Source organism: Pleurodeles waltl, chromosome 9 (assembly GCF_031143425.1).
Source record: "Pleurodeles waltl isolate 20211129_DDA chromosome 9, aPleWal1.hap1.20221129, whole genome shotgun sequence".
Taxonomy (NCBI): Eukaryota; Metazoa; Chordata; class Amphibia; order Caudata; family Salamandridae; genus Pleurodeles; species Pleurodeles waltl.
This window is the reverse complement of record NC_090448.1, coordinates 290,506,651-290,533,956: the sequence shown is the minus strand read 5'-3', so window position 1 is coordinate 290,533,956 and position 27,306 is coordinate 290,506,651. Positions and strand designations below refer to the sequence as shown.

Below are 27,306 nucleotides of genomic sequence, written 5' to 3'. Positions count from 1 at the left end.
CTATGAGAGCAATGGAATTGAACAGGCTTCTGAAGATCAGGATATGGGGTGCAAAAAGCTCGTATAACAGGGGGCTTAAGCTGCTCCATTTCGCAACTAGGCAGAGGGTAAGACCTTGTGTGCCCCATCTAGAGGGAATCTGTGTCCCCACATCACGCTCCAGGATAGCATCATCAGAGAGAGACTGAGGACGGTCAGCAATAGTCCCAGTAGCTGTACCCCGCGGATGCAGACATTGTTGCGGCGTGACCGGTCTTGAAGTCCTCACACCTATCTTGGAGGCTAAAGTGTGGGTCCTCTGAAGTATGTTGTAGGACTTTGTTTCAGACTACCTGTCCAATAATTGTTCATTTTGTGCCAAGCAGCAACCGAGGTAATCAACGTCCTGCTCAAGGTCAGTTTTCACCAATGTTGTCCCCAAGGAGGAGGTAGTACTTAGGGATGGGTTGGTCGTCTCCAGTGGTCGCCATCCCCTCTTCTGTAGGTGGAGGCAGTATGGTGTGTCTGGGGTCTTTTTGGGATGAGAATTAAATAAAGGGTTTTATGGAGGAGTCTTTTTTTACCTTGCAAACTCCACTATAGTGTAGATTTTGAAACCAGCCTCAGTGGGAGAGGGCTGCGGGGGCGACTAGCACATTCGGCGTGGGCCGGGGAGGCTTGCTCATGAATGGCCTGGGTGACTGAAGGAGTGGGAGGGTAGGCCATCAGGAATCAGCCAGAGGGGCGACTATGGATCTGGGCTTCAGGCAGGTCACTACAGGAACAGATGTGCTGGCGTGTACGAATCACCCTCATTTTGCAGTGATATGAGCAAATAGGGATATGCAGCCAACAGAGTGAGAGTGCAACAATCACAGTGCCAGTGGAGTTGTAGGGGGCCTCATTCAGGCTACGAAGGGCCGGTTGGCTGTCGTCCCCTAGAGAACGGAGGCTGTTAGTATATTAGCAGTCTGGGTGGGAGAAGGGTGATCACGCATCTGCAATATTCTTCGGCATGGCCAGGAAGTTTCTAAATCTTTTAGGACTTTTTTTTCTGGTCAATGGCAGCATAACGAGGAATAGCTAAGGTCAAAAAGAACGTAGTGGTTCTGGAAAGTGGTGACCAAATAGGACCCTGTAAGGCAATATAATCCAAGTGCAGAAGTTTTTCAAAAAACAGCATAACAACTTAGATGTTCTAGTGGCCAGGATTATGATCAAGTATCCCAATACTAACCAATAAACAGTCAAAGTTCATGGATCGGGAGGAAACCTTATTTCTAGGATTATGTACCCGAGTAGAAAGAAGAACATTCTACTTATCTGCCACATTCAAATGAGCATAACATCCCTAGCATTCACAGGTAACTCTGTATACTATGTCTAGATGTTTATTTTTAAGTTTATTATATTCTATTTTTTCTTATACGATGTAAATGGCTCAGTTAGTCTTCCCTTGTCCTAGACAAGAGAAATACATTTTGTGTATTTGTTGGTGTGGCAGACGTGTTGGGGTCAGTCCTTTATCACCTTAGAATGCTTATATGCCACACAGTTGGAATGTTTCCAAACTATCTAGGTTACAGTAAGGCAGAAACAACTGTGGGGAGTGCCTGCTGACGTTGTGCCTATGCCCTCTGCTGTGCCAGCTAGTTTTGTTGGTGGTATATGAATACATCTAAAGATAAACTACAAGACGAGTCTCTGCTGTGATTTAGACTCAACATGCTGTGAAACTCCAGCAACAATTTCTTGCTTTAAAAAGGGGCACAACACTCCAACTCAAAACATTCAATTGATACTAAATATTGTGGAAGGCTCTGAAATCTATACCACATTATTGCACTGAGAGTAAAGGGACAGAGAGAAAACCTACTCGTGGCCATGGAACACCAGCTGGGATTCTTCTGCGATTTTCCAAACCCGAACTGTGCCATCCCTTCCACCAGCTGTAACACAGCGCTCCCTGCTCAGGCTATCCAATCCAGTAATGACATCCTGGTGCCCAAATCTGCAAGAGACAAAAGATAGATGGTAACAATAAAACACCATTGAGAAAAGTAATTTTAGTTAGTTTTCGGATAACAGCAAATGCATTACTCTTAGACGTTTTACACAGCATCTGAAGCTGCTACAAAAACATTTTATAGTACTTATGTTAAAAGCATGGGACATTTATAAAATCACTAGTGACAGCTAAAATTACAGAGGCAGTGTTTTCCACAGAACTGAGTGCTGTGGGTGGGCTGTACAAAAACAGGGGGAGAGGAAAGGGGGTTGCCGGCAGAACAGGAAAATAAATTGAAATAAGAGGAAAAAGAGAGTGAACATACGAAGAAGATCAGATCACTTGAATTACATAAACCCTTTCTAAACGCTGTGCTAAACTCATTTTTCTAGCCAAAAAAAACTTTATGGAGAAAGGAAGTTATCACTGTCTCTGGAAGTTGTGTGTCAGAGGCAGTGCTTAATTTGGGCTGGTAGTTGCAGGTGGGGCCCTCCGACACTCATTTTTGGGGGCTGTCACTTATTTTTCCTCATCAGACTGACCCAGAGCAAGCAAGAAAAAACACACAAGGGGGAAATTAGGAGCAAGAGGAAGTTGGAAAAACTGTGACAAATGAAGAAAGCAGGAATGCGCAAGAGTGAGATAAAGGGAGCAGACCGTGGCAAGAGATGCACTCAAGATTATGCACCCTGCACAGTCAGCATGCCAAAACTCATCAGCGCCACTCAAAGGTTTCGGTTTGAAACTTCGGGCCCTGGCACTTTTACAAATTAATCATTGGGCAGAGGATTGAAGTGTGGAAAGTTACCCCGGCAACAAACAGCAAAGAAGGAAATCTAGCAGGTGCCGTGATAGTTCAACGCCCGCAGCAGTGAAAAATCAGGATGGAAATGATAACTGTTTCGCCGTGCCTCACCTAGAGCCGCCATTTTGCCCAAGACTAAAATTAACTGCACCTACAGCCAACAACCCCTGATATTCCAACTGAATAATAAGTGATGAGACCTTTACTTACAGTGTTTCAACGTACGCATTCTCAGCTACGTTCCAGACTTTTATCGAGCGATCATGTGATGCACTGTACAACTGGTGTGTGCCTTTTCGGAAAGACAAGCCCTGTATACAGAAAGAGACAACAAATTATCAGGGCTATTGTTGTTGTGCCATGTAAAGTCCCACAGTCCCACAATTAATCTCCGTTTCTCTTGCTACAGAGGGGAAAAAAAGTTACTAACCGACACGGGACCCCGGTGACCTGTGAACTTGTGCAGATGTTGGCATGATGCAGGATCCCAAATCATGATCAGTTTATTTCGGTCTCCGGTTGCCTGAAAAGAACATTTATTACAACAAAATGATGAGTACAACAGAAGAGCTTTATGTGAATAGAAATACAGCAGATATATGTGAACCGAAACGGCACAATACTTCAGCAAACCACAGTTCAGGTAAATTAGGCATGTAATGTGATAACCAGACTGTAACACTCAGAATCCAGGCAAACCGCATTCAAACATCTAGTCACACAGTTTGTGTACTAGGAACCTGCAGATAAGCAGGCTTATGCTAGCCACACAATTGCATAAATACATGTGATCACTCAAAAACCAGACAGACTTATTCAGGTACTGCAAAATACAGTGCAGGTCGAAAGTTCTGAATTAAACATATTAGAGTTCAGGTGTAGAGATCTGGACAGTGCAAATGTTTAAAAAAAAAAAAAAAAAAAAAAAAGGAACACCTGGGGTTAAGAGAAGCACATAAATCACATAACGCACTTCATGTAAAGCACCACTGTATTAAGGAAAAGCGTAGCAAAAGAGGTAAACATTGGGCACCTCCATAGGTCATACAAGTGACTGACTACCCGTCATTCCAATCACATGGCATGTATCATTAATGAACCCCCCTTTCCCCAACCTCACTCTTTACAGCACCACAATATTAAATGAACACGTTCCAATTCAACACTGAGGCAGTTCTCAACACCCTGCTCGCTTTTCCATTCATTTTATGAGGACTAGCTTCCTACCCGCCACCCAAGCCTGTTCCATTTCAGTTTGTCTCCTCACCAAACTATTAACCCTGTAAAGCTTGTAGAACCACCGTACAACCCCCAGTGCCTTTTAGATTTCCAAGCCAGTGTGGCATTTTTGCAGTACACAGCAGAAGCAAATCATTCACCACTCATCCCAGCTCAGACCTTCCAGTTACTGATTTATTGTTCCCAGTCGGGCTCACTAACTGGTCGTTTGAAATATAGAAGCTCATCACCGCTTTAGGGTGGCCTATGATCTCCTTCCAGAATCTTTAGTGGAAATTCACATGCATTCAGAGATATGCTAATGATCCCACTCCATTAGAGTATCTATAGCATGTTTTAGACATACAGGCATATTTTAGGTTGGCGTTAAGGAAAAGGCCTCATTGGTATATTATTGAGCTAGTTTCACAAAAGGGGATGATTCAAAATGACTGGTATATGCCAACACCTGCAACCCACTCCCGAGTCCAACAGCATGTTGTATCTAGTAAATAACGAACCCTAACCTTAAGGCCCTTGTTATTGCCTGATGCAGGTTTCAAATTTGATAAGCTTCCTGGCTGTGGCCTCTGTTCCTGGGACACAGGCCCCAAAGTTTCAGCTGTAGGTACGACAACCTGTCTTGCTACCTAAACTGAAAGTTCATTTTACATACTCAATTGTTTATCTTCTGCTGGTTAAATAGGACTAGCAGTGTTCTGCCTTTACCATGTTCCCTGTGCCTAGAGCTGGGGAAAACAAAAGGTTAGCAAGTGCGGCTCTACTGGGATATGGGAAATATTGTTAGGGGTCCAGGAGAGGCCACGCTATCCCACTCCTCCAGAGTTCTTCTCTCTGGGAAAACAATATGAGTTTTGTTGGTCTCGTCTTACCACTAAAGTCCCATAGTGACGACCTCACTAATACCTAGTTCATGAATAGTCATCACTTTTCCAATATCCTAATAGTCCGTTCAATCATCACTAGAATGCGAGCTGCCTGATAATTCAGTTTTACAGGAGAAGTGAGATCCCCTCTTTGACTCATTGCCCTCCCGATCCTGCCTCTCATCCTCGGTTTGCCACACACCCACCTAATTTCCACATGCTCATGTTTCGGAAAAGGCAACAGAAGTGATTGAAGAGAGATAGCAAGCATGGCAAGACCTTCATCTTAACTTTTTGAACAACAAAGTTCTGACACATTAAACCTCCTACATGTTTCACATTTGAACCAGCCAAATGTTTTTGTCTGTTGTGCAGAAGCCTCACTCACCAAAATCCAGTAAAATGGATTTGACTACTAACCGGCAGTGCCCATCATTTTGATGGAGTTCGGATACTGCTCAACTGGGGTGAAAGGTCCTGGTATGGTTAAAAGTGATCATGTGTGCACACGTGAACGTGCTGAGCAAGTGGAAATACTATCTAACTTTGTTCAGTGTCTGCGCATAGGTAGCTAGTGGATGATGGGGCATTTAATAAATTGTTTATGGTAGACCTAATTTAGATTGTAATTTCTTTTTGATTATAGTGAGAGAAGGTACCGCTTCATAGCACGTTTGTAGTGCTTAACTGTATGCACACTACAGATCAATGGTTCTTAACCTGTGGTCTGAAGATTCCTGGGTGTCCGCAAGGCCTACTCAGGTCTGCTGTGGTTCTACAAAATCAAATAATATTAAAATTCATAAAGCATATACAATTAAAGAAACAAAAGTGACATTTTGAAATGTTTTCTTTGATTGTGAATTAAACATCATATTTCAATATTTGAGCGTTCAATATGTTTATTTTTTTGAGGTTCAAATATAAGAAATTGCTTAGGCCAAGGGTCCCCGACTTCTAATAATGGGTCATTGAGGATCCCCAGATTAAAGTTCTGATTCAGTGGGGCTCCACAGAAGTCTAAAGGTTAAGAGCCACTGAGGTAGAACAACACTGGCCCAAAAACAACTACTTTGCATTATCTGTATTTACAGATGAGTCTGGCATCTTTTTCCATTGGAAAACAGACTGTAAATACCGTACCAAATCTGCGTTCCTGCAAGTACTTTGGGTTTTGGTCATATTTCTCAGAGTCCGCCCTTAGATTTCGGCTTTGAACTACCTTGATGGCCAAGCTATCTACTCTCCTGGCAGCAGTTCGCTCAAAGCCTTCCCCATACAAAATGGTCGCCTGGAGGAGATTACGCTTTTTTCATTGAAGAGGATTTGGGTAGAATTTGCCCAGGCTAGTTGCATTCACATTCCCTTCCTGGGGAAACAATAGGGAGCAGCTAGACCTCGGTCTCCATTCACTCCAGGGGGAACATTTGAAATTTTGGTGGGAAAGAAGCAATTAGAGCAGTGATAGTTGGCGGTGAAAATAAAGCTCGGACACGTGACCATTGACTAGCTGAAATCACCAGATTGAAAAGGTGTGGAGTGATGATGCATCATATCTGGAACGGGTAGAGGTGTCCACTTTCTGGGACTCGGCGCCATCACTTAAAAACTCATGTACAAGAGACCGAGAGAGACTGTGCACAACACGGGTACACGAGAAAATACATACACGGATTTCTGACAATTCTGTGTGGGTTTTGTGATCTGAGAAGGTTGAATCTTGTTTGGGTAGAGCCCAGCGCTGGTCTAAAAATATCAATGCATTCCCACAAAGCTTGGTCAATCCTCACATGTTTCTGTGGGCACCCCCTGGCCCTGTAAACCGAGTTTTCTGCAAGAGAGCAATAGTCCACACTCAGAATTTTTTTTTTTGGGGGGGGGGGGGGGGGGGGGGTTCGGCAGAGCAGCAGTGTCTCTGAGCCCCTTTTTGCTAACATGCATCAGATTCACAGTAGGAGCTGGTGTCTTGTATCCTACCCTGGCCACAGGCCCAACAATGTCATTTTTGGGTGTCTATCTAAAGGACAGCTAATCACCACTTGTGTGTTGAATATTCGAGGCCAGTAGCTCTGAATAATCTTACAGTCCCAAATACGTGTAAAATGCCCTTCTCCATCTTACAGCAGTGGCAAGCGGGGTCAGGGTTTATGCTCATGTGCCATAGTGTCTCTGGGGAGAAGAAAACGCTGTGGAAGTACTTCAAATGGATGAGGCGTAATTGGGCGGGGACTAGTAGTCTCCAGGCCACAATTTTTGCCCAGTTGAAGTCACCAGACTGAAAAGTCATAGGATGTTATGCAGAAGGGATAGGACAAGTGTGGAGTGATGATGTTATATCTGGACTGGGCAGAGGTATCCACATTCTTGGACTCTGCCCTATCACGTAATAACTCCTGCATGTGTGTGTGTGTATGTATATAATATATATATATAAATAAATAAAAAAAATAAAAAAAAGAGAAAGAAAGAAAGAAAAAGAATGGAATCTGACAGTCAGACGCTTAATGGATAAACCCGGTCTCAAGTGACTGGCCACTCTGGACTTGTACCTCCTAACTTTGGAACTCTATGGCTCCAGTGGTGCTGGCTTCTCTATTCCCCGGGGTGGGGGTGACGGGACGTGGTGTGGGGGTGGAGTAGAAGGGTGGTTTACTCGGGACCCTGGAGGTGAGTGATCCTCTGGAGTTTCTCTGGACAGGTGTTGAGGGGTACGACCACCCAAAGAGTGACCCTCCTGTAAAAATACAGGTGCTATGCAAGAGGCCAGGAGAGCAGTGGGGGGGGGGGGGGGCTGGGGAAGATAGTGGCCAAGAAGAACCAGAAGTCCAGAAGAAGGAGCATGTCCTAGGTGCTGCTAAGCAGCCATAAAGCAGAAGGATGTGAAGCTAAAGGGCAAGAGCGCAAAAAATCATCTACTTGATGGAACATAAGTTTAGAGGCATGGACGTCTAAAATAAACTCTTGGTGGCTACAGTATGCCACCAGGAGCAAAACAATCCAAATCCCATCAAACGTGGCCTAAGGCGCACACAGCATACAGTACCCAAAAATTCAAGGTTTGTGCTACCTGGTTGAGTGCAGGCTGCCTGGCAGGGCCCCTGAGGATACTGGGCCCAGAACTCAGCTACTGCTCCTCAGTTGATTTAGTACCAGGAAAGGCCACTGTCTCAGTGGACCAACTGCAGAAGAAGCTCCCAATCCATTCTTCTAAATATTCCACCCCAAAAGGGAAGGGCAAGGGGTTGGAGATGCAATGATCGTCTTGCAGTCCCTGCCTGGAAACCACTCAATGGTCCCCAAGGAGTGTCAATGCACCACAGGTACTGCAGCAAACCGTAATCCATGGCTCCTCTGGATGGCGAGAGCTCCACCATTTTTCACTCCCACTGAGTCCATGCTTATTTATCCCACCCAAGGAGGGAAGGGCCAGGGGTTGAAGACCCACTGATCGCCTTGCAGTCCCCACTCCGAAACCCCTCCATGGGCCCCAGGGACGTTCAGTACCACACAAATACTGCAGCAAACCATAATCCATGTTTGCTATGGTTAGGGAGACCTGGAGGCACAGTGTTGCACGATTATTCGCTTTCCACTGTACAGTAGGGAACACATCACACAAGGCTAGCACTGGTAGATTGCAGGTGCCCCACAGGAAGGGCCAGGGAACACGATACCCAAACAAAAACATTAAAAATTAAAACTGAGCTTGAGAGCACATAGCTTAAAAAATGTACTTAAAAAAAGTGCAATAAAAACCAGAATCAGCTGGGGCCAGGATCCCACAGTAAGAAATGTGCGTAGTCTACCTTATTGGTGCCCCAAGAAGACTGTGGTACTGCCTGCAGATTAGTAGTTGGCTCCATGGCGCAGCCAGGTATGCTGCAGTTGAGACAGGTAAAACCCTGAGTGCCACCCCAAGTCACACAGGTACACTAAAGTATTCCTTGGGTATCCATTTTCCAGCACTTCTTGAAATGGGGCTTTTAGTGTTACGTCTGTGGGGTACAAGTGCCTTTATTTATAGAACCTGTGGCTGCACTGCAGCAAGTGGAACAGTAGAAAAAAGACTGAGAAATATTTTAAAACATTTTATTGTTTTATAAATCAGCAATAAACAACCCAAATCTTTCCCCAAATGTAACAACTGCACACAACACTGATACACGACAAACATCTCACACACACATTTCTGACAATCCTGTGAGGCTTTTGTGGTCGGAGGATTAACTATACGGAGTCCACCGAAAGGCAATGCTAAATCTTGTCTGGGTAGAGCCCAGTGCTGATCTAATAGTATCAAAGTGTTCCCACAAAGCTTGGTCAATCCTCACGTTACTGGGGCAACCCCTGCCCCTGTAAACCAAGTCTTCTGCAGGAGAGCAACAGTCCACACCCCTCAGCCATTCAAAGAACGTGGGGGGTTGTGGAGGAGTGGGGAAGCTCGGCAGAGCACCAATCGCTGTGTCCCTTTTTGCTACCGGCTGGTTACAGGCCCAACAATGCCATTTTTGGGTCTCTAAAGGAAAACTAGCCACCACTTTTAGTGTGTTAGAAATTCGAGCCCAGTATCCCTTGTAAGGAAATGCCTCCTTGGCATGGTTGCCCCCTGACTTTTTGCCTTTGCTGATGCTAATGTTTACAATTGAAAGTGTGCTGAGGCCTGCTAACCAGGCCCCAGCACCAGTGTTCTTTCCCTAACCTGTACTTTTGTATCCACAATTGGCAGACCCTGGCATCCAGATAAGTCCCTTGTAACTGGTACCTCTAGTACCAAGGGCCCTGATGCCAAGGAAGGTCTCTAAGGGCTGCAGCATGTCTTATGCCACCCTGGAGACCTCTCACTCAGCACAGACACACTGCTTACCAGCTTGTGTGTGCTAGTGAGGACAAGACGAGTAAGTCGACATGGCACTCCCCTCAGGGTGCCATGCCAGCCTCTCACTGCCTATGCAGTATAGGTAAGACACCCCTCTAGCAGGCCTTACAGCCCTAAGGCAGGGTGCACTATACCATAGGTGAGGGTACCAGTGCATGAGCATGGTACCCCTACAGTGTCTAAACAAAACCTTAGACATTGTAAGTGCAGGGTAGCCATAAGAGTATATGGTCTGGGAGTCTGTCAAACACGAACTCCACAGCACCATAATGGCTACACTGAAAACTGGGAAGTTTGGTATCAAACTTCTCAGCACAATAAATGCACACTGATGCCAGTGTACATTTTATTGTAAAATACACCACAGAGGGCACCTTAGAGGTGCCCCCTGAAACTTAACCGACTATCTGTGTAGGCTGACTAGTTCTAGCAGCCTGCCACAAACCGAGACATGTTGCTGGCCCCATGGGGAGAGTGCCTTTGTCACTCTGAGGCCAGTAACAAAGCCTGCACTGGGTGGAGATGCTAACACCTCTCCCAGGCGGGAATTGTCACACCTGGCGGTGAGCCTCAAAGGCTCACCTCCTTTGTGCCAACCCAGCAGGACACTCCAGCTAGTGGAGTTGCCCGCCCCCTCCGGCCAGGCCCCACTTTTGGCGGCAAGGCCGGAGAAAATAATGAGAATAACAAGGAGGAGTCACTGGCCAGTCAGGACAGCCCCTAAGGTGTCCTGAGCTGAGGTGACTCTAACTTTTAGAAATCCTCCATCTTGCAGATGGAGGATTCCCCCAATAGGGTTAGGATTGTGACCCCCTCCCCTTGGGAGGAGGCACAAAGAGGGTGTACCCACCCTCAGGGCTAGTAGCCATTGGCTACTAACCCCCCAGACCTAAACACGCCCTTAAATTTAGTATTTAAGGGCTACCCTGAACCCTAGAAAATTAGATTCCTGCAACAAGAAGAAGGACTGCCCAGCTGAAAACCCCTGCAGCGGAAGACCAGAAGACGACAACTGCCTTGGCTCCAGAAACTCACCGGCCTGTCTCCTGCCTTCCAAAGATCCTGCTCCAGCGACGCCTTCCGAAGGGACCAGCGACCTCGACATCCTCTGAGGACTGCCCCTGCTTCGAAAAGACAAGAAACTCCCGAGGACAGCGGACCTGCTCCAAGAAAAGCTGCAACTTTGTTTCCAGCAGCTTTAAAGAACCCTGCAAGCTCCCCGCAAGAAGCGTGAGACTTGCAACACTGCACCCGGCGACCCCGACTCGGCTGGTGGCGATCCAACACCTCAGGAGGGACCCCAGGACTACTCTGATACTGTGAGTACCAAAACCTGTCCCCCCTGAGCCCCCACAGCGCCGCCTGCAGAGGGAATCCCGAGGCTTCCCCTGACCGCGACTCTTTGAACCTAAAGTCCCGACGCCTGGGAGAGACCCTGCACCCGCAGCCCCCAGGACCTGAAGGACCGGACTTTCACTGGAGAAGTGACCCCCAGGAGTCCCTCTCCCTTGCCCAAGTGGAGGTTTCCCCGAGGAACCCCCCCCTTGCCTGCCTGCAGCGCTGAAGAGATCCCGAGATCTCTCATAGACTAACATTGCGAACCCGACGCTTGTTTCTACACTGCACCCGGCCGCCCCCGCGCCGCTGAGGGTGAAATTTCTGTGTGGACTCGTGTCCCCCCCCGGTGCCCTACAAAACCCCCCTGGTCTGCCCTCCGAAGACGCGGGTACTTACCTGCAAGCAGACCGGAACCGGGGCACCCCCTTCTCTCCATTCTAGCCTATGCGTTTTGGGCACCACTTTGAACTCTGCACCTGACCGGCCCTGAGCTGCTGGTGTGGTGACTTTGGGGTTGCTCTGAACCCCCAACGGTGGGCTACCTTGGACCAAGAACTGAACCCTGTAAGTGCCTTACTTACCTGGTAAAACTAACAAATACTTACCTCCCCTAGGAACTGTGAAAATTGCACTAAGTGTCCACTTTTAAAACAGCTATTTGCGAATAACTTGAAAAGTATACATGCAATTTTGATGATTTGAAGTTCCTAAAGTACTTACCTGCAATACCTTTCGAATGAGATATTACATGTAGAATTTGAACCTGTGGTTCTTAAAATAAACTAAGAAAAGATATTTTTCTATATAAAAACCTATTGGCTGGATTTGTCTCTGAGTGTGTGTACCTCATTTATTGTCTATGTGTATGTACAACAAATGCTTAACACTACTCCTTGGATAAGCCTACTGCTCGACCACACTACCACAAAATAGAGCATTAGTATTATCTATTTTTACCACTATTTTACCTCTAAGGGGAACCCTTGGACTCTGTGCATGCTATTCCTTACTTTGAAATAGCACATACAGAGCCAACTTCCTACATCCCTGAATTATCATACAGTCCCAAATTACATGTAAAATTATGCCTGTCTCCATCTTACAGCAATGGCAAGCAGGGTCAAGGATCATGCTCATGCGCCGTAGGGTCTTCAGGGTGAAGTAAACGTTGTGGAAGTCCTTCAGCTGGATGAGGCGCAATTGTTCAAGGATTACTAGGGTCCTGGCTACAATTTTTGCCTCTGTCCATTCATCATCCAACAGGACCCCCAAGTCATGCTCCCATTTGTCCTTCAAACCCTTGTTGGTATCATGATATATTCATTAACTGTACTTTGTAAATCTGTGACATCCCCTTGACTAATATGGGTTCCATGGTACTTTTGAATTCTAGGGAGCTGAAGCATGGAAGGGCTTTAAGCTTGTTCTTATACACATCTAACCCAGCTCTCCTGTTGGTCTCAAGTTAAGGACACCCCAAGCTAGCGAAAATTGCCTGCCGAATAGTGATGTCTGGCATGCTCAGGAAGTCCCATCTCCCCTCTCCAAAGATAGGACCCACCATTGACTTGTCCCGATTGACCCGAAGACCTCCCCATAGACTGTTAGAGTTTGTAGTAGTTGCATTATTGCGTGGTCTGGCATCTGCAGGAATAAAAGAACACCATTCGCAGATAGAGGAATGTGGTCTTCAATGCCCACTGCTTGGCTCTGTATGCACTATTTCAAAGTAAGGAATAGTATGCACAGAGTCCAAGGGTTCCCCTTAGAGGTACGATAGTGGCAAAAAGAGAGAATACTAATGCTCTATTTTGTGGTAGTGTGGTCGAGCAGTAGGCTTATCAAAGGAGTAGTGTTAAGCATTTGTTGTACACACACAAGCAATAAATGAGGAACACACACTCAGACAATTCCAGGCCAATAGGTTTCTGTATAGAAAAATAACTTTTCTTAGTTTATTTTAAGAACCACATGTTCAAATTTTACACGTAATACTTCAAACGAAGGGTATTGCAGGTAGGTACTTTAGGAACTTTGAATAATCAAAATAGCATACACAGTTTTCAAATAAATCACATATAGCTATTTTAAAACTAGACACTGCAATTTTCAACAGTTCCTGGGGGGAGTAAGAGTTAGTTAGTTTTTGCAGGTAAGTAAACCACCTACGGGTTCAAGTTTAGGCCCAAGGTAGCCCACCGTTGGGGGTTCAGAGCAACCCCAAAGTTACCACACCAGCAGCTCAGGGCGGGTCAGGTGCAGAGGTCAAAGTGGTGCCCAAAACGCATAGGCTTCAATGGAGAAGGGGGTGCCCCGGTTCCAGTCTGCCAGCAGGTAAGTGCCCGCGTCTTCGGAGGGCAGACCAGGGGGGTTTTGTAGGACACCGGGGGGGGGGGGGGGGGGGGGGGGGAGAAACAAGTTAGCACAGGAAGTACACCCTCAGCAACACGGGGGCGGCCGGGTGCAGTGTGCAAACACACGGCTGCGGGTGCAGAGTCTTTACCAGGCGTCGGGATCTGGGAAGCAGGCAGTGGCGGTCAGGGGGAGCCTCGGGATTTCCTCTGCAGGTGTCGCTGTGGGGGCTCAGGGGAGGGGGCAACACTGGCTACTCACGGTCTCGTAGTCGCCAGGGAGTCCTCCCTGAAGTGTTGTTTCTCCACAAGTTGAGCCGGGGGCGTCGGGTGCAGAGTAGCAAGTCTCACGCTTCCGGCGGGAAACGCAGTTGTTTTAAAGTTGCTCCTTTGAAACAAAGTTGCAGTCTTGGGTGAACAGAGCCGCTGCCCTCAGGAGTTTCTTGGTCCTTCTAGAGCAGGACAGTCCTCTGAGGATTCAGAGGTCGGTGGTCCCTGGGGAGAGTGTCACTGGAGCAGTGTCTTTAGATGGGGGGGGGGGGGGGGGGGGGGGGGAACAGGCCAGTAGTGCTGGGGCCAAAGCAGTTGGTGTCTCCGTCTTCTCTGCAGGGTTTTTCAGCTTAAGAGTCCTCTTCTTAGGTTGCAGGAATCTGAGTTCCTAGGTTCAGGGGAGCCCTTAAATGCTAAATTTAAGGGCGTGTTTAGGTCTGGGGGGTTAGTAGCCAATGGCTACTAGCCCTGAGGGTGGGTACACCCTCTTTGTGCCTCCTCCCAAGGGGAGGGGTCACATTCCTATTCCTATTGGGGTAATCCTCCATCTGCAAGATGGAGGATTTCTAAAAGTCAGAGTCACCTCAGGACACCTTAGGGGCTGTCCTGACTGGCCAGTGACAACTCCTTGTTTTTCTCATTATCTGCTCCGGCCTTGCCGCCAAAAGTGGGGCCATGGCCGGAGGGGGGCGGGCAACTCCACTAGCTGGAGTGCCCTGTGGTGCTGTACCAAAGGGGGTCAGCCTTTGAGGCTCACCGCCATGTGTTACAGTTCCTGCAAGGGGGAGGTGATAAGCATCTCCACCCAGTACAGGCTTTGTTACTAGCCACAGAGTGACGAAGGCACTCTCCTCATGTGGCCAGCAACATGTCTCGAGTGTGACAGGCTGCTAAAACCAGTCAGCCTACACGGGTAGTTGGTTAAGGTTTCAGGGGGGTGTATGTTACAATAAAATGTACACTGGCATCAGTGTGCATTTATTGTGCAGAGAAGTTTGATACCAAACTTCCCAGTTTTCAGTGTAGCCATTATGGTGCTGTGGAGTTCGTGTTTGACAACCTCCCAGACCATATACTCTTATGGCTACCCTGCACTTACAATGTCTAAGGTTTGGCTTAGACACTGTAGGGGTACAGTGCTCATGCACTTGTGCCCTCACCTATGGTATAGTGCACCCTGCCTTAGGGCTGTAAGGCCTGCTAGAGGGGTGACTTATCTATACTGCATAGGCAGTGTGAGGTTGGCATGGCACCCTGAGGGGAGTGCCATGTCGACTTACTCGTTTTGTCCTCACCAGCACACACAAGCTGGCAAGCAGTGGGTCGGTGCTGAGTGAGGGGTCCCCAGGGTGGCATAAGACATGCTGCATCCCTTAGAGACCTTCCCTGGCATCAGGGCCCTTGGTACCAGGGGTACCAGTTACAAGGGACTTACCTGGATGCCAGGGTGTGCCAATTGTGGAAACAAAAGTACAGGTTAGGGAAAGAACACTGGTGCTGGGGCCTGGTTAGCAGGCCTCAGCACACTTTCAAATCAAAACTTAGCATCCGCAAAGGCAAAAAGTGAGGGGGTAACCATGCCAAGGAGGCATTTCCACACACCCACCTTCACCTGCCACCACCACACCTGAGCATCCCACTCAATCCACTATGCCAATAACACCATGGTCAGGAAAAGTGGGGTTGAACTGGGTTGGGGTCAGTGGAATTGGAGGCGATTTCCAGAGGACATTCTTGATGAGTTTCCAGTGGCATCTAGAATGGTTGACAGTACGCCGTACACATACCCTTGCCAAGGGGAACCACAGAGTACCGGTACACAACATCAGAAACAGGATCTAAAGCACATTTTTTTTCAATAGCTGGTGGAGAAATGACCACTCAACAGAATCAGAGGCCTTTTTAAAGTTCAACAGTGGCAAAGCCGTTGGCTCTCTCAGCTTGTCTGCGTGGGCCTCCGCCAGCTTCACAAGGCAGATGCATTGTAGAGTTCCCCCTTTGGGCATAAGTTGTTTTGATCTTCGTTAGATAACTTATCACCTTGACCATCCAATTGGCCAAGGCCTTGGTCACTATTTTGGCTATTGTATTAATTATGGAAAGTGGCCTACAGGAGACACATTCTGCAGGCGGTTTGCCTTGCATAGGGATGACAGCAGTAGTGACCCTGCACAGGTCCCTGAGCAGTTTTCTTTTCCCCATAGAGTTTATTAAACATAGACAGCAGGCATTAGACCAGACAGGAGGCACTGGCTTTAATAAATTCTAGAGGGAAAGCATTTGGTTCTAACGCTTTGCCCGCAGAAAAACCTGAATGGCCTCGGTTAGTTCCTCCTCGGTCAGTGGGTTGTCTAGCACAGCTCTGGTAAAAGCAGACAGTTTTGAGAATATCAGCTACCGCACTACTGGATGCTGGTGCTCCAGATCCCGAAGTGATTGGGACCTACAATGAGTTTCATAGTAGCCTGTGTACACATCTGAAATCTCCAGAGATGCATATATCGTTTTCCTACTGGGAACACAAATTTAGTTATTAGTCTAGCCTTCATTTCTCTGTTGGTGAGTCAATAGAGCAGCTTCTCGGTCTTGTCAGTGTTTGTAGGGCTGCCTTAGCCACTGCCAGCTGTCACCAAGACTCATCACAAGAGGATCAAACGTTCAGCTGCTCAAGGTGAAGCATTTGCTGGTCTAGTTTGGCATACTCCTCCTTTCCTTACCCTTTTTTGCTGCCTGCAAGGTGGCCAATAATTTGGCCCCTTAGTACCAATTTTAGGGTCTTCTGGAGGATTGCACTAGATATCTCTGAGCTGGAATTGATCTCCAAATAGGCCTCTACACCCTCCCATAGATTTTACCGCAATTTCACTTCCTGCAAACACCAGGATTTCAGCCTACATTGTTTATCCTTGTTTCAAGGGGTCTTCCAGTGTTACCTCCAATGTGAGTTGTCTTGGAGGGAGTGTGGAAGTATCCAGGCACCCACCACCACCCAGGACTTCTGCAGGGAGAAAGTAGTAGTTCAGTCTCAAGTGTTTGATAAGCATATGAGCGAAGTAGAGGCCTTCTGTGTTCTACATTCTCCACACATAGGCACAGACTGAGGTCCAAGTTAAGCCCCTTTAGCGTGCCAGATATGAAATTTTATTTTCTCAGCCTGTCTGCTACTACTTCTAAAAAAAAGTTTTTTTTTTTTTTTAAAAAGGACACACGGGGAAGGAACTGTGCAGCAGGATGGCCACGCCACATGCAAGCCCTGCATGATAACCACTAATGTAGCTGTAACAGCCAAGGAAGGTATTATGATCCCTAGCAAGTGGGTCTCTTGAGCAAGGAGAATTTTGAGGGGTAATTTCTTCACATATCCCAGCATCATCCCTCGCTTGAATTTATTGTTCAGGCCATTAACATTTCAAGATAGTGTAAATTCAGAGTCTCTAGTGTGATGTGTCATGATAGGTATTTCCAGTGTATTCTCAGTACGGCCCCCCATGTTCAGCCCATGCTGTGATGTGCTGTTAAATAGTAAGCCCCCTGCAGTAATTTTCCCCCCACCCTACACTTCGAGAATAAAACACAGCTGCCGCCCTCACAACTGAAAAACTTCTTGAATCTGAAACAAATATCTAAAAAATCAAAATAGTAAGTTAATGTAAGTGCAGCTAGGGCTAGAGGTATGTTCAGCTTCACTCATTATGCTAGACTGATCAACAATATTCTAGCCCTACACTTCACAAAAATATAGCATTTTTATGCTATGTACCCCCGCATCACTGCTGTAGGGAATTCCCAAGTCCGGCCAGTGTCTCTCCTATGTGAGCCTGTTGCTTCAGTGCTTGGGCATCTATTCTCGCCTTCAGCCTACTGGTGATGACAGAGGACATGGTAGTCACAGTCTCCTCTCCTCCTCGCAGTCCCACACCAGCTCTGGCCTATCAAAGAAGAAGGATTTGCCTTGAAGCATTACCTTTAAAAGGGCAGGCTAGAGCAGTATGTACTAGAGCTACATCACTGAGTTTGTTTTACTTCAAGAAAAGACATCTGTTACAGCTGTACTTCGGCAGTAAAGTAAGGAAAAATTGTAACTTTTTAAAGGCACAACAGAGGTCAGGGGTTTAGCGAGCCGCTTGAAGGATAGTAGCCAAGTCCATGTAGATAAGTAGTCTGAGAATCATAGGTCGCACTATGGCGTCCTGAGGGGCCTTGTGGAATTAACACCCTGTGAACTCTCTACAGTACAAAGCAAGTTGGTAAGTACTCTACAGGGATCCAGGAGCAGAACCAATCGGTCCACAATTTGGGGGGCTGGGACCCTCTGCACTGTAATTTATTAAGTATTGTTTGCTGCTAAGCCTGTAGCCTACAGAATCTCCTCTGGGTAATCCTTGGACCATCCTGTCTCACTACAGAGTCGAGTGCCAAAATAAGGGAACTGGTTAGCTGTTAAGCACAGAACAGGGAGCCATGACACCAGAGGCAAAATACCATATTATATATATATATATATATATATAAAAATAAAAAACTTGCCAGTGTCACAAATCTTCACCATATGCCATTCCCCTTTTTTTATGTAAAGGTCAAGGTATGTATTTAATTTTGGTTGGCAACCATTTCAATCTATCTTTAGGACTTTGTCTCACTCCCACAGAAGGATGATATTTAATGACATGGTAACTTATTTTCCAGTCTGAAATCTCTTCCAAGTCCTCCAGTAAATACACTTATGCTGCAATCAATGTTTTAGACTCAGTCACTGTTCACAGTATATCGTCTACTATACTTGGATGGATACATACTGCTACAGCCAGGGCTTCCACTACAAGTGCAAATAGCAGAGGTGATAGTGAGCATCCCTCTCTTTCTTCATTCAAGCACAAAGCTGCCAAATTTACTACCATTTACTCTTACCCTCGTTTGCACAGCTTTACAGCGGTCTGTTACCTAACCATCATCTAAGGACCAATTTTCAGTAGCACTTCAAATAAAGTCCCAGTGCACATGATCAAATGTTTTTCAGCAGTTAGCAATATTAACATCACTGGCATTTCCTTCCTTCCACCTTCTCTACTAGGTTGGTAATCTCCTGAGGTAATGTTTTCCTTTTCCGTTTAGAATGAAGCCATATTGATCTGCCCCCATTATGTATGACATTAGAATGTTCACCTGTGCATCCAATACTTTTGGAAGTAACTCTGATTTGGTGGTTAGCAGGGGTATATTTTAAAAAACAGCACAACCCAAGTTTCGTTTCAGATTTTGGTATCAATGTTATATCCATTTTCTGCACGGGTGGTGTGCCACTCCCCCACTGCCATTAAATATTTAAATATGTTGGTAATCTCAGTTCCCGGTTATGTGAGGAGGAAAAGCTTGATGTGGTACCATCAATGCCGAGGCTTTATGTGGGTGCATGTGCTTAAGTGCTAATTAGATTTCCACAAACATAATGTGGGCTTCTAGTGCAGTCTCAGTATTGTCTTGCAGAAGATCGGGGACTCTACTCAAACAATAAAAATCATTATTATCCTCAAAGGTTTTTTGCCCTTTCGTATATTATATATGTGCCTATTGTTTTCTTGCTCTCATGTTGCCCTGTCCACTGTTGGTATTTTGGTGTCATTCATGCACCTTCATGCTCTGGAACACGAGTCTCCTAACTGGCATAGGACCAATTTTTTCACCTTGGTAATGGACTATTTGTCCAAGTTAAAGCAGTAGACTTTCACTTTCAAGAATGTTTTAATTAGTGATATTTGGCCCCTTAAAAATGGCAAATGTCTACACTGCAACAGAACTTTCTAACAAGTACTTTCTGCTTGGGCAGCTATGCTCAGTGTTAATGCCTCCACTGTCACTTTAAATGAGCCTAAACGTACTGACACTGAAGTGTCCTGCCCCTTATTTTTCAAAAAGAGGTTGGCGGTCCCAGATAGCATTTTAGCCGTCTCTTCTGGGTGCCTAAATGGGTCCTCAATGTTCCAGGTCTCCTATTTACTGAGTTTTTACACATGCTTGCGCACGCATGTTTATGTGTAACCAGCCGATTGCCCCTTTCCCTAGCTGATCGTAGCAACGATATCTTAAAAAGGCAAACATGTGCAGTACATTAACCATCAGAATACCGTGACAGTGACTTGAGTAAAGAGGCACACCGACATTGAAGAATGAAACACAAGGTGGTTAAAAATTAAGAGATTTGGGTGGATTAAATAGGCCAAACCCATTTTCCTGCACCTACGTATGGTGTTTTCCGTTTTCCCTCCAAATGATTTTGATGTGGGTATGATTTGCTATAGATATTTCAGAAAACGATGCCTCATCTGCACTGGTGCTGGAAAAAGATAATCTATTTGGGTGGACACAGGAATAGGAAGTGCAATCTTTCTCGTAAGAATGAAGTTCATGTCCAGTATCCATCAAGTCCTTAACCTTTCTTTTCAGCCCTTTAGTCATCCCTTCCATCGCATTTTAACTAGATTCAGATCAACTCCTCTATCCTCAAGGCATTTGTTTTCCCAGGATCGCTCTTAGAAAAACATCCTGGTCTGTATTTGATTGGGATGCATTAATATTATATTTTGGTCCAATAATGCATCTTAACCTTTATGTTCCTGCAATAACATCTTTACTTTTGCCTTCTCCATCACCACCTCCACATTACACAGAACAGCTATCCCAGCCATTTACAAGGGGGCTGATGCCCAGAACTGAAGAGGATATTTATTGCGTTTCATACAACATTCGACTTTTCTAAACAACTGTATTTCTTGCAAGAAAACAATTTCTTGGTCCTGCGTCAAAATACATCCCCAAGTTTCTTTTTATTGGGAGAGGAAAAACATTGAATTTATAGTGAGAAATGTTTGCTGTATCCTAATCCTCTGCCAAGCTGCCCACAAATTGTGCTGCTGTCTTCTTTACCTGCTATCTGCTCTTTCCTCATCATTTAACAAAACCATTTCAAATAGCCACAACATATCCTTCGGCAAAAAAGCATCTCAGTGCCTACTGGTTGACTAGTGCGTGCCCCACCTCATCCACCCAATCTAACCACTAGTAGTAGAACTAGTGACTACCTTTCTCCAACTACTAATAAGGTATTGGCTCGTTCACAGAATGGTTTTTCTTCTCCTCCCACCATGTTTTTGTGGCACCTTTTGATGTGTGTCCAAGGTCATCACTTTTTCTACTGAACTCAATGGACTCAAAGCAAGATCATATCAGGAGCACCTGCAGGAGGCTACAGTTTCTGGGTCAGACATTGGTCTCAAGTTCCCCTTCTTTGCTGAGAGTTTCCTGATGTGTCGGTGTTTGGTTATCTCGCTCTCTCTCGTAAAACTCAGTTACCTTCAACTTAGGCACATGTGCTCGAGTCATCTGACTAGCACCCTTCATCTTCCAAGTGCAGTTATCGCTCACCCGTCTTCCTCGGAGGTGATTGTACTTTCTTTGGGGTGAATGTTTAATTCAAATGGATGTAGTCAACTATAGCAGATATTTTTAAATGCCAGTTCTTCGGTCTCTGCTATCTGCAACTATCCTCTCCAGCAACACTTTGTGCAGCTCAAGCGCTGAAGTCTTCTGCCTTGCACCACAGATGAGAGGTTGTCGCAAGCCCAGTGTTTTCCAGCCATTTCTGAGTTATCAGCAGAAGACGCAAAGCTGTCACCATTATCTGGTCATGCACCGACTAAAGATCAAGCACGTATGTGTATAGATATATATTTCATCTTATCAATGTTTCTAGCGCACAGATGCCATTTTGACTGCACCTAGTTTAGTTAGGTGATCTGCCATGTCTGCTTCCAGGTCACAGCAGTGTTTCTGTGCTCACCAACATTCTGCACTAGGTTTCCTGATAATTTATACGTCAGTCACAGTGTCAGGAGGGATGTGTCCATGTAGAGTCCCAACTTGCTACGAACTTTTGAAACCGGTGTCTCCCTTGACAACCATCACGCCCAGGGGTCTGTATGATTTTTATTTATTTTTATTACAATATATTGACCAACAAACAAGCCTGACTGAAAATCTAAAGAGATTCTAGCCAGAATTATGACAATTCAAAACTTCTATCCCTTGAATTTACCAAAAGGGTTAATCAACACCAAAATCATAGCCTGCAAAAGGTAATATATGAAATCTCTTGCAACAAAATACAGGTCTGCAGGCTTTAACACAATGCAATAACAATCTGCACGTAAAGGCTTATTGACTAACATATGAACTTCATGAACAAATTCAGGCCTTTTGCCTCTGTCGGACCTTTTCATAATAAACAGATCAGGCATCCGACATAACGTTTGCAAATGAACCTATCCGGTGTATATATCTTATCATTGGTTTGTCACCATAATCCACATGGACATACTGCATTGAACAAGGCAACCATGATGTATACTGTTGAAAAAGTCAAAAAATGTAAAGATTACATTAGCAAAAATACAATTCTTTCCCAAAGAAGCCGAACATGATAATCATTGAATATTCTCTCCACGGTTTGCTTGAGTGGGTCACCAAAATCCTTGCCTACTCTCTTGCAATCTGTGTGATTCCACATAACCAAATTACCTGGCAACAGGCTTTAGCCATTGTAAGAACAACCCACCCTTTACTGCCAGCCAGGCCTACTGGCTTGGTCATAACTTTTCGCAACAAACAGATCAAACCTATGGCATCTGACAACTTTTCACACTGAACTAATAAATCCATCAACCCTCTATCTTTTGTTTGTCACTATTGCCCAAATAGGCCTGCTGAAGCATGCATGCACTGGGAACCATCAAGCATACAGTTATAAAACTGCAAATGTGTAGAACATTAGTTGGAAAAACTATTTGCATTAATTGTTACAGCCTAAAACTAAAGGCTTTAATAAACCGGCCTTAAATACATATGGACTTTAACATATGTTTTTCACAAATGTCAGGCTATTGCCTATGTCATAACCTAGCACAGTCCTTGGTCACTGGCTTGCCACAACTGGCAATTCAGTCCTGCAGTACTGAGCATACGCCTTCACACAAGGCACTAATCATAATACAAACACTTTCAGTGGAAGCACACAACTAATTAATCGAATGCTGTTCTTGAGAATGCCCAACAAATGGGCCCCTTGCAATACTTTCCGAAGCCCTTTCTGGGGGATTTTCATGAATCTGGTGTAGACTCCTATGACAGAGAAGTGACATTACAAGGTAGTAGCTTTCTGTTCCCACTCGTTAGATCCTCTAAGGTAATGTAGAGCACAGAATAGCAAGCCGGGAAGTAAACTATCACATTTTTACCTGCGGTTCCCTGAGAGTGTACTTTGTGTTAAATAAGCTTCCTAAATTACAGTTTCATCCACTTTGTTCCTGCTATGCCTTCAAATACTCTAAGTGCCTACTCCCAGCCATGCCTTCATGTATCATTATTTTGAATTATGTCAAACGTCTGAAATACACATCTCCACAAAGGCTCTCCAGCATGGTCAGGTGGATTCTGTAAGGCTATCCATGGTAGAAGTGTGCATATACATCAGCAATTATTCTTACCAGATATTTTCCATCTGAGGAGATGGACATGCATAGGACATGGGCCGTGTGACCAACATGATGATCCTCTGTTCCTTTCTTTCCACCATGGATAGTATGTAACTTTTTCCCACTTGCAACATCCCCTGTAAAAATAGTGTCAGTCATACAGGCTCAATTCATGTTCGGAAAAAATATCAAATGTCAAAAAAGGTTGGGGAAGAAAGGGTAAAATGCAAGTGAAATGGGGCAAATTGTTTTCTTGTAGAGAGTCTTTACGTTAGCACACAAACCTAAACTGACAAGAAGCTTGGCCTGGAATAAGGTAAATGTCTAAATACCACTCCTGATCTAATTCTGATCAAATTACAGGTCCCAGCCACCACCAAAAGAACACAGCTGGATTGGTTTTCCCCACTTAAAGTTTACTTTAATGTTTTACATAGTTAGATCCCCAAATTATTTGCCCAACCTTCTCCCAGCATCAGATTATGGATCAGTCTTACTACTTTTCATATAAAAATCCTAATCTATAAACAATGAAGAAAAAAAAAAAAAAAAAAAAAAAAAAAAAAAAAAGACTCAAACATGAAGGGCTTCAGTTAACACTTTATAATGATTTTCAGCTACGCGAACCAGGGTGCCTTCACTTGTAAAACAGAGGTTCCTAATCAAACCTAGTCTTATTTCTATAGTAGCCATCAAAATAGTTGAGGCAAGGACTACTCCACACCATGACATGGTGTAACAGTATAAATGGCTCTTCATGGTGGTGACATCTAATAGGGTGTGGATGTTTTTGTATGTTAACAAGATTTTCTTGAGGTCTTTGACCTCAGATGGGATGGCTCTACTGATGTGCACTAGACTCTGTAGCATGAATATGCCTTTTAATCTTCGCTATATGCCTTTTAATCTTCGCTATCAGGCATCAATGTGGGGGCAGGCCCTGATAAGACGCAGCAAATCGATGTTATAAGCGTGGACGTACTCTAGATTATTGAGCAAGAATACAAAGAGTAATACAAAGGAGAGAAGAACAGAAAGGCATTTGTCTAAATAACCTTAGTATCTAGCTGTTGGAAGTGGCCCTTTCCGCAGGGTTATCCCCAAACTTTTTGTCTTCCTTTTTCTGTCTTTCTGACCTTCTTTTTGTTGGCTTTAGGACTCTGGGCACTGTACCACTGCTAACCAGTGGTTAAGTGCATGTGCTCTCTCCCCTAAAAAATGGCTCGAATGATTCACACCTGTTTGGCATATTTGATTTACATGTAAGCCCCTTGTAAAGTGGTATACCATATACCACTGGGCCTGGAAATTAAATGCTACTAGACTGTGCCACACACAGAAGTAGCTTTTCAAGTAAGTCTCAGGTCTTCCACTGGGGGGCCGGCATGCGAAGTTTACTGCCACATTGATTTGGCATTTCAAGCTACTTGCCAAGGCCTAAACACCCCTTTTAGTACGCGCAAGTCATCTTAAGGTAGGCCCTACGAGTAGGGCACTGTGCATGTAAAAGGTAGGACATGTACTTTAAGGTTTTACATGTCCTATTAGGGACAAACAGCCTATTTCATTTTTCACTACTGTGAGGGTTGCTCTTCTCATAGGTTAGCATTGGGAATTTCCTTATGCATTTAAATGGTAATTTCTGATCTGAAAGGAGTAGTGTTGCCATGTTTGGCATGTTTGGAATGGTAGTGAAAAATCCAGCTTACTGGTGTAGTTCGATTTTATATTATTATGTTAGAAATGCCACTTTTAGAAAGTGGGCATTTCTCTGTGGTTATAACTATGCGCTTTGCAGCCTGACTCCAATCAACATCTAGGGCAGGGTGACAGCTACACTTTGTGCATACTTTCGATACAGCCACAACACAGGATGGCCTGGGTGTGACAGGAGAGGCATCTGCATATGGACAGTCTTCCTGGGCTGGGAGAGGGAAATGTTGCTCACACCTTACATGTCAATAGGCTGTGTCCTGCCCTCACACAAAGTGCTGATTTACCCCTTACTGATGTCTGGAGCCAGGTCTGGGTTGAAAGGGGTTTGTGTTACACTTGAAGGGGTTCCTTCGAAGTCACTCCTCACATCAAAGACATTTTTGAGCGTAGGTTTTAAGGCTTTGACCTCATGTTTTTAGAGCACTTCTGCAACTGGGACTGAACTTCTGCCAGAAGGACTGCTACACTGCCGAAAGGACTCATCTGGACTGCTCTTCTGCAGCTACCCTGCTGCTAACTACTTGCTGGGTGGACTAAAGTACTCACTGGATTGTTTTCTGCTTGTTGCCCTGCTGCAAGCTGCTCTCTGTCCTTGTTTACACCAGGAACTGCAAGATTGTCAGGAGGAACCACCATTACTTGCCTGTATGTGTTGGCCTGCTGTCCAGTCCCCATTGTGCTCCCAGTGCCCTAATGGAGCTGACGGTGACTCCAGAACTGGCCGTGGGACTCTTGGTCTGGCCAGCCAAGTCATTCTACAGTAGCGCATGGTGAGGGCTTTATTAATCTCATTGCCGTCAGCGCAGGGTGAAGCGCTGCCTATGGCTTAAAGAGCAGCTTGTGCGGTAACCACCCAGGACCACGAGGAAAGCGACGGCCTGATCGCACTCCTCTTTCTTAGCCAAGAAGGGGAAGGAAGCCTGTGCTCTCATGGCCAAACGCGGCAGGGCCCCCAGTCAATGCAGTGCTCCGCCTACTTCAACGAAGACACCCACATAGCATCTAGGTAGAGTGCAAGACAGCACCTGCCAGACTACGGTGAGGGGAAGACTTAGCTTCTGAAGCACAGCCCTGCAGCATTTCACTGCGGGTCCCCAGGGATGCAAGGACTACTCTGGTTCCAGAACAGGCATTGCTTTCCAGAGCACATTGCCAGGAGACAGGAAGCCTTGGCCAGCAGCCCGCAGCGCCGCACCTAGAAGGGCTGCGATTCTCATGGTGCGGGCGCTGCTTAGAGGTGTAGCCATCCTTTGCCCCAGCAATCACTTATATGTAGTGCGCAGGCTGCCTGGAGAGACCCAGAGATCTTCCTTGCCTGCAGCAACTCCTGTGGCTATTGCAGCTGCTTAGTGTGCTTGCGGGCAGCTGCCCAGGCCATCAACACATGGAGGACCCAGTGAGGTCCCCCACCAGAAAGTGCGGTTTTTGTGTGCTGTCCCCAGTTTTTTTGATACTTATGTGAGGCATTTGATCTGTGTGAAGTTATTGGGCAATTCCTTGACAAAGGCCCCGGTGAGGTGTTAAATTGAGGAAATCCCTCATCTTACCTTATCACATGTAGTAGGAGCTCATCAGGTGCTCATGCAGCCTACGTGTTACACCAGCAAACCATCTTTTCCAACCAAGCAAAGATTACTGTAACCCCGCTAAGAAGAGCACACGGGTTCCAGCTATTACATTTCATGTTCTGATGTTTTCTAATGTACTTCGTTTTGGGGTCTCTAAAGATCTGGGCAACAAGTTTAACTTTAGTGTTGGCATCATACACACAGTATTTCTAATTCATATAATTTTGCTGTGCATCATTAGGGTAACAGACATTATTCAGTAATAGCACAATATGTATGACCAATGATATATTTGGCCTCAGGATATATCTCCAATATGACACTTTTTATATAATCCAGTGGAAAGTATCTTTTGTGGTGTATTTATTGCATCACTGGTGAGTGTTTGTTGTGCCAATGCTTTAGACATTGCCTCGGGGGGATAAGCCTGAGTGCTCTGTGCCAAGTTACCAGAGCGTGGGCACAGGTTATCTTTGGTGTGTAACTTACTTGTCCTGCTAGTGGTGGGTTTGGCCTGTCTAAGGTGCATACTCTAGTCAACCAGAAACCCCACTGCTAACACTAGCCAATCTATGCACCAGATAGGGAGGACAATGTGAATTAATAAACAAGAAATCACCCCTGCTGGTATCCCCAAAATTCAAAATCTGGTAGGCACCACACTAGTCATTCATGGGAGGTGCAACAAGTCTATGGAACTATAAGCACTTCTGCTACCTTCCTCTGAATTAATGAGCAAAGTATAATGAAAAGGGACACTTCCAAT

At 45.4% G+C, this 27,306-nt stretch overlaps 1 protein-coding gene across 1 annotated transcript in view; it reads right to left on the bottom strand.

Moving 5' to 3' along the window:
* Positions 1-27,306, bottom strand: part of RRP9 (ribosomal RNA processing 9, U3 small nucleolar RNA binding protein) — a 220,574-nt gene that overhangs the window by 127,897 nt on the left and 65,371 nt on the right. Inside the window, exons 7-10 of the mRNA XM_069206752.1 lie at positions 23,269-23,393; positions 3,223-3,315; positions 3,003-3,103; positions 1,856-1,990 (exon numbers count right to left, since the gene is read on the bottom strand). Of these exons, the coding sequence (XP_069062853.1) occupies positions 1,856-1,990; positions 3,003-3,103; positions 3,223-3,315; positions 23,269-23,393 (454 nt within the window). The remainder of the gene's footprint in view (positions 1-1,855; positions 1,991-3,002; positions 3,104-3,222; positions 3,316-23,268; positions 23,394-27,306) is intronic.